Source organism: Ruditapes philippinarum, unplaced genomic scaffold, assembly GCF_026571515.1.
Source record: "Ruditapes philippinarum isolate M1 unplaced genomic scaffold, ASM2657151v2 ctg766_1_1_1_1, whole genome shotgun sequence".
Lineage (NCBI taxonomy): Eukaryota > Metazoa > Mollusca > Bivalvia > Venerida > Veneridae > Ruditapes > Ruditapes philippinarum.
Window position 1 is genome coordinate 160,294 of NW_026861034.1, and position 8,346 is coordinate 168,639.

General features: G+C 32.5%; 1 protein-coding gene across 1 annotated transcript; it reads left to right on the forward strand.

Annotated features, from left to right (window-relative positions):
- The first annotated feature begins 4,500 nt into the window (after positions 1-4,500).
- Positions 4,501-6,712, forward strand: LOC132714318 (uncharacterized). The gene is made up of 3 exons (XM_060697159.1): positions 4,501-5,209; positions 5,567-5,695; positions 6,395-6,712. Exons 1-3 carry the CDS (start codon positions 5,126-5,128, stop codon positions 6,623-6,625), a joined length of 444 nt encoding a protein of 147 aa, XP_060553142.1. The 5' UTR covers positions 4,501-5,125; the 3' UTR covers positions 6,626-6,712.
- Positions 6,713-8,346: the final 1,634 nt, after the last annotated feature.

Sequence of the window (8,346 nt, forward strand, 5' to 3'; positions counted from 1 at the left end):
TTGTTTTGTTAACAACTTCGTTGGAATCATGCTGTATTATAAACACATAATTGTCTTAACACTTAACATGTGGAAAACTCAAGATATTTAACAGCAAACAAAATGGGAATAAAAGTCAGACACCGCTTGATCAAAATAAGAATTCTCATAACATGTCAACCTTCAAAACAAGTTAAACCTCCAGAATATTGTTATATTATTAACTATTCAGCAAAACTTGTAGTTATATTATTAACTATTCACCAAAACTTGTAGTCACAGTTATCCGTATGCCTCGCCAATATAGTGGCGGTAGCAATTTTAATCCGGGGTTCTAATTATATTGCTTGGAGCAAAATACAAATAATGTTTACATTCAACTCACTTTCAAATTTAACTGTTATGTACAACCACGGGAACTTGAAATTCTATCAAATAACCAATATTAATGATAATATCCAAATATACCCCCTATATACTATAAATAAACACAAGGAATGAAACGCCTTTTCCCCACCCCAACATAATTTACCTCGAACAAATCAACAAAAACAATGGATCAAAATAATCTATCGGGCCATTTCGATAAACAATACATAAATACATCAAATACCGCCGATTACTTTTTTAAATCGCGTACCTATGTATGGATAATTTAACATTTTTTTATTATTTCCCGCGATCTTAGTTTGTCGCCGACTCCATTTCGTGACGTCACTGGAAAACTTGGAATTCCCGCACATTTGTCATCCCGGAGTGAATTTTTTGCTTCTACAACGCAGATCACGTACTTTATCCGTATGTAGTGAGCAACAATAAATCGCGCGTCTTAATGGAACAGAACGTGGCTGTTGAAATGGCCATTAAAGGCCATAGCTTTATCATGACAGGATCATGTGGTACAGGAAAAACATTTACTCTCAGGTAAATCATATATTTATGAAGATTTTTTGTTGTATTTTGAGATTAAAACGAAGGCACTGGCATGTGATAAATTACCGTTTCCGTTTCACGAATGAAGTATCCAATTTGCAGATGATATTATTTGTAGCTTCTGCCTGGTATTGTAAAATTTCTGTGTAAAATTTTGAAATATTCAATTGAAATTTACATTTAAATGTTTGAAAAGTTAACACATTTTTAGCTCGACTATTCGATAAGAATAAGTAGAGCTATTGTAGTCACCCGAGCGTCGGCGTTTCCATCCGCGTCGGCGTAACCACTTATGTTAAAGTTTTTGTAATACCTCAATATTTTCAAAGTCCATTGACAAATGGCTTTGATACTTTACACACTTGTTCACCATCATGACCCCAACTTGTAGACAGGAGGGGGTAACTGTATTAAGCATTTTAACAGAAATATGCCCCTTTTTCGACTTAGAATTTACGTTAAAGTTTTTGTAATACCTCAAATATTTTTAAGTCCATTGACATAATATTATGCCTTTGAAACTTTGCACAATTCCTACTTGAATACTGTACAATCACCCTTAGGATATGTTGCCTGCTTTTTAAATTTGTCTTTTGACGTCTTATCTGTGATATGCAGGCTTCATAACCTCAGATCCCCTTTCAAAATTCCATTTTATTTCGTTCCGCCCATTGTTTTCTCGTTTAGGGCAAAAGCATTGTTTTACTTGGGGACCATACGCCGCTTTTCATGGAATGGCGCTACTGTGTCACATTGAAGATTCCATGATAACCGCCGTATGAACACATCTGCGGATGTTTCTAAATTCAAAATTTCACCGTTTTCTGCTTAAGCCGGTGCTAGGAGGCGTGGACGGTAACTTGCATTTTCCAGTAACCGTCCATGAACAGGCTCAATCAAACAGAGCCTGCAACATTTTCAATATTGTCGTGTTGGGCTTTCTTTAGGGATTTTGTTTTACTACATTTTGTTCACCATCATAATCTCAACCTGTGGACAGGAGGAGGTAACTGTATCAAGCATTTTGACAGAATTATGCCCCTTTTTCGACTTAGAATTTACCATATATAGAAGAAATAAAACAGTTTTTTTTAAATGTTTTTAATAGTCATTATAATATCTGGAATGATTATATCATAACTATGTAAAATCAAGATATATTTGCATATGCATAAATACTTAGTGAATTGTTAATTCATTATTAAATTATTCTATTGTACAAAATAATCATACACAGTGCATGTAATTGAACAACATTTACATATCACATAATTGTATCACATTATTTGACATACAAACATTTTCAAATGATCAGTTTTAAGTTAACATAATTATTAGGTATTTTAAGTCAGTCCAGTTTTTAAACTATCATAAGTTCTTTTCTGCACTGAAGTTTCTAAAATTATGTTAAGTTGATTTTCTTTTTCACATAAGTTGGTGAATAGTGAATACATGCCAGGTCTAATATAAAATACTTATCATATGATTTCTGAATATCATTACAGCTGAGAATTTGATGCAAAGCAAATTTAAAAACATAGTTAATTGACTGTTCTTTCTTATTTTGTTTTAACTGTTCCATGGATCTCCATTGGTCAAATTGTTTCACATATTATATGCGCAAGTGGTTATGTAGGCTTTTCCCCCCTTTGTTTCGCCTTTGATTAAGGGGTACATGTTTATGTCCCTTAAACAGAGCTGAACTTCCACCAGCATTTCCTTTATTTAAAGTACTGCTCTGTCCAAGTATTATGCCTGTAGTTGCAGGCCCATACTGGGCCACAGTGGGATTACTGTTTAATCCATTTCTGATTCCCCTTTATTGGCAAAAGAAATTTTCTATTAGGTCTGAATTCATGTATCCGGGATTTATGGAATTTTTATTTTTTACATGAATATTACACAGAGATAAAAAGCCTACTTTTGATGAAGTAAGGTCATCCCGTGTCTCGATAGTCATTAAATTTTTTTTAACTGTATAAGTCTTTAAATTTACAATTTGTGTTTCCCAAAGTTGTCTGTAAGAAACTGTTGATGACAATATGTTTGGTTCTGGAAGTGTCTTCTGATAAGATTTCATTAAATATAGCATATTTTTTATCAAGGACATCAATTGCCAAGTGATTACGCCTTTTAGAAGCAGGTGTTATATCTATATGTTCATAAGTTTATAATGAATGGCAAAACCATTTTGAAAGTTAAAATTAAATGCCTCTCTCTAGTGATCCCAAAGTATTGGAGTTTCATTCATGATAAGGTATCTTATCTACCATCAATACTGTTTTGATTACGGGTAAGATCTTATCTACCTGGTTTTGTTTTATTTTCAGCAATGCTTGTCCTGATTCCTTTAAATGGTTATAAGCTGATGGGGATCTTATCAGAATGCCTAGGCAAACCATTATAATTGTTGGGTCCCAGCACCTCTGACGAGCATCATTGCTATTTTTGATGTTTCTCACCTGGGATTCTAACAGTATTTTAAAGTCACCAGCTGAATCCTTTTCCAAAATTTTATGCAACAGTATCTCCATGTCAGTGTGAGACTCTTGCGTTAACATTATGTAGCTGGACTCTGATTTTGTTTCTAAATTGTCTTCATTACATGTATTTGATATTGATAGTTCTTTATTAATTAAACTTATTTTATTTTCAATTTGTTGATCTTCATTTGGAGTGTTTGATGTTAGTCTTTTAGTGAATCTATTAAATGAATCTAAACATGTTTTGCAAGTTTCAGTTTTGCCAAAGTATGGGAGAATATTTTAACATGACTTTGAACGAGCTATCCTTTTTGAAAAGTTTTCATCGTTAACAGTTGATATGATTTCAGTTTGGAATGTTTTTTGAACTCCTCCATCATAACATACACCACTGCAGAGTCTTATAATTTGTAAGCCTATGATAATACCATCAATACTGTTTTGATTACGGGTAAGCACATATCCAAGGGATATTGGTTGTTTTTCAACACACATTTTTGTATGAGAGCTGGTTAATATTACAGTTGTTTTCATCTGCTTGCCATTGATTATTCTGTACATAGTCAGTTCAAATGTTAATATTGTATTTGTATGTTCTATTAAACTACAGTATGATAATGTTACTTTCTGGCTCTTTCCTTGGTCGTATATTCTTATACACAATAGTCTTTTCTCCATTATGGTTTAAAATAGATGGTTATACACCAAACAAACGGCTCACCACTTTTCCTACAACATCCGTGCTGAGAATGCATGAAAGACTTTTGCAAGTTTCATAAATTTCACCAATGGCTGTTATGCTTCCTTGATGTACTTCAAAATGTACCCCCAACCTGTAAAAAATTAAATATAATTATTTGTAATTGTTTCATCTAAATTTCCTAAGAAGGTAGAATCCTGTTATATATGAACCCAACATTTTCATGATAGCTTAAAATATGCTTTCATACAAAGATATATGTAGTAACAAGAATTGCAAATACCATATACACTCTATTAGATGCTCCTTTAGGGTGGGGTTATATTATTAAAGGTAGGTGTTTAAGTAAAAAAAAACCTGTTTATCCCAGTCAGTATGTGATTACAACAGTCTAGGACACTGGCAGAGTGTGATGATAAAATTCATTATGATTGGTGCAATGAAATTACCTATAATAAGTTAACATATGTTCTGTTTTATGTTCTCTTCTGTTGGATTATATATACTGGAAGTACCAGTTGTGTTTATTCTGTTTATTTCCTGGGATTTATGAAAAATACAATGGTTTTGGTTAGTCAATCTCCTTCTTTTTGTCAAAAAGGGAGGGGGTTGTTTATTAGGGGTTGGGTGTTATTAAGAGAATATATAGAGTTTTTCATAGACATTGCATCTTTTTTTCAAATTGGGTGATTTAGTTGGTGATTTCATGAAATATATATTTTATCATGCTATTGACATTAAGAAATCAAAATCAACTCTTATTTGAATAGTTTAGACTTTCCCCTATCTTTTCCGACAAATAATAAGGCAACTATCTCAGTTGAAAAGAACAGTTGTTGTTACTGCTACCACAGGTATGGCTGCATTGGAGCTAGGTATGAATACATCCACTCTGTATCATTGAAGTGGCATTCTGGATGGCCGATATTCTGTAGAAAAATTAGAGGAGCTTTATCAGAATGATGACAAATACTCTGCTGCTAAGCAGAGAATATAAAAAGCTGACTGCCTTATCATTGACGAGATAAGCATGTTGACACAAAAAATATTTGAACTGGTTGAATGTGTTTGTCGCAGTGTCAGAAAGAAAGATCAATGCTTTGGAGGTTTGCAGGTATTATTTTATTGAGTTTTTTATTTTCATTTTAAAATAAAAGAATTTCAGCTATAATACATATAAATATGATTCGGGTGCCAATATATTTTACCAGACATATTGCTTTTATTCTTATGATTAATGGTCATAAAGTAAAGCCTTAACTGAGTGTAAATAACATGCAACTAATATTAAATTACATGCAACTGATTAGTGATATTGTGCTGGTAACTCTCCCAGTCTACAAAACTTCATTGATTATGATTAAAATATTGTACCTAAATAATACTAATTCACATGATTACTTGAATACATATCATTTTCAATGAAATGCAAATTAATGAAATACAATTCAATGCAATTTGTTCTTTTCAGGTCATTGGCTGTGGTGATTTCAAGCAGTTACCACCTGTTCCAGACAAGTTCTTAAATGATAAAGGGAAACACTGCTTTGAAAGTTCAATGTTTCAAAGTACATTTCCACACCATGTAAACTTAACAAAGGTACATAAGTTATCTTGACTTTTCGGATAAAATATTTAAAGATATTCAAAATTCGTATTTTAGAACAAACTTGATTTTTCAAACATTTTAAAGAAATTCATATTGTATAGGGCCAATTTCTACTGAATAATTTCTTGAGATCAAACAGAACGGAGGATCCTTTCCATACTTTAAATGAAATGATGATAAGATACTTCTTTTGTACAATTCATTTTACATACACATGCTTATGCTTTTAATTTTGAGCACAACTATTCGATAAGAATAAGTAGAGTTATCCTAGTCAGCTGAGCGTCGGCGTTTTTTGAAACCAGTTGAAATTTTATACACTTTTGCAGTCAATGAATTTAAGATTTTGAATTTAGTAGCCCGAATTCCAGTTTTGAATTTATTCTACTATATATTTAACTAAAGTTTCTTAAAATTTTCACTGGCCCGAACTATTTTTCACTGGCCATGGGCAACCGGGCCAGTGCTTAATTCGATGACTGCTTCTTTAAGAGCATAAAAGGACTCTCTCCAAGGCCTATAACTGTAACATGGATATGAAAAACAAAATTGGACATTTTGTGTACTTAGAAAATTTTACATTATCAAGGCTCTTTTACTATCAAGCACAAAGAATAGTTGAGCGTGCCGTCCTACCGACAGCTCTTGTTCCATGTGTACTTTTTAAAATGTTTAACAAATTAATTCTAGGTTATAAGACAGACTGACCAGGATTTGGCCTTGGCAGTGAAAGAACTTTGTGATGGGTCACCGTCAGAACAAACAATACAGCTACTGAAAAGTTTAGACAAAGACCTAGACAGACCAGATGTTGTTAGACTCTATGGTACAAATTTTGATGTACGCTATGTCAATGAGGAGATGCTGGACATGATTGATAAAGAGGCTTATGTTTTCAAGGCAACTGATGAAGGTATTTAAGAAATACATATAAGAAATATAAATCCAATTTTATCCTCTACTCATGTACCTTTTATATGACGTCATTATGGGGACATTAATCATGCTTAGGATGACATCACACTGCTGACTATGAATGGCGATAAATTTTTACCATCAGTGGAATAATTTCTTAAGTTGATTCTTTCTAGAATAGCTTCATATATTTAACAGAGGGAGAAAAAGAAAGGCCAAAAAAACGTAATCAGTGCTTGTTTGCTAATATATACTGGCTTTTTTCTTCTTTGTCTATACTGACAAGAATACAAGTCATGATAGAATTACAATTAAATGTAAATATTTCACTTACTTGATTCTTATTAAAGTAGTTAATTAAAGGACAATAATTAATTTTCAGTTTTTTAGCATTAACAAAATATTCAATGAAATGTGATGAAACACATACAAGTATATGGACAAATGATCAGTAGCAAGTTTATATGTATTCGTTAAAACTGTTTAATGGCCATGATGACAGAACTTACTACTGTTAATGTAATCATATAGTTATTTAGATGAGCACCAAATATGAAATAAATACCCCCAGGTTATAACAGAAATTGCACAAAAAGCCTCTTCTACAGAGTTTTTATTTGAAATATGAAAAACAAGATCAACAAGGAAAGGCGGCGTTCATCTTTGTTACATGTAATTTAAAAGTAATTTATTTGTCAATCATTTTCTTTCTCATTATTATTTTTGATTGATAAACTACAATAATACAGTTAAAGTCATTGATTTTATTTATATATTATTAATTACTTTCAACTAACAGCAAAATTGTAATTAATTAAATTGTAAATGGACCCTCGACTGTTCTGTTGTGAACTCATTATATATAAATGGCAGCATGGTCCAGTGGTTAACGCATGGGACTTTTAATCTAATGATCACTAGCCGCATGGGTTCAAAGCTCATTAGGGATAAGTCGTTGTTTCCCTGAGCAAGAAAGTTTACACTCATTGCTAGGTACTGGTTGGTTCCAGGAACGGATTGGAAAGTGTGTCTTAAGCTTATAGCTACCTACACAATGGAACTGAAATGAATTCTGTATAAACAACTCATCATATAATGTTTCAAATTTTCTTTTAATTTTCAGGATCCAAACAGCTTCTACTTAAGATGTCTGTTCCCAAAACTCTTCTGTTTAAAGGAGGAGCACCAGTTGTACATGTTAAGAATATATTAAGTAATCAGCTATTAAATGGACAAATAGGTGTTGTTCATTAACTTTCAAGAGATTCCCCACCAGTAATTAATTTTAATGGTAACTTACATCAGGTACATCCAGAAAGATATGAGATTGTTGATTCTACACAAAATAAGACTTGGCGTCCAGATTACAAATACTTCTCATGTTATGTTTTGCTATGACTGTTCATCGTGCCCAGGAACAAATATAGAAAACTTATGTTGACTGTTCTTCCGTTTTTTGCACCTGGTCAAATGGGTGTAGCGATTGGGCGAGCAATAGCTAAAAACACACTGTTCATAAAGAACTTTTCTTTGGAAGCTGCAACATTAAAGCATCCAGATTCAGTTTATGAATTTTATACACAGACATTTAGAGCAGTGGAAGAAGATTTGTCATGTTGTTCTAAAAACATACCTACAACTATTTCTCCAGTGTCTTCAGGTACAATTGTTTCATCAAGTGATGACTCAAGTGATGATGATTTTAGTGTAGAAGTGATGCAAAGTAG

Coding starts and splice junctions, on each gene's coding strand:
- LOC132714318 (XM_060697159.1), top strand. CDS start 5,126: ATGTTGACACAAAAAATATTTGAACTGGTTGAATGTGTTTGTCGCAGT. Junction 5,210..5,566: donor AATGCTTTGGAGGTTTGCAG/GTATTATTTTAT, acceptor TGTTCTTTTCAG/GTCATTGGCTGTGGTGATTT. Junction 5,696..6,394: donor ACCATGTAAACTTAACAAAG/GTACATAAGTTA, acceptor AATTAATTCTAG/GTTATAAGACAGACTGACCA.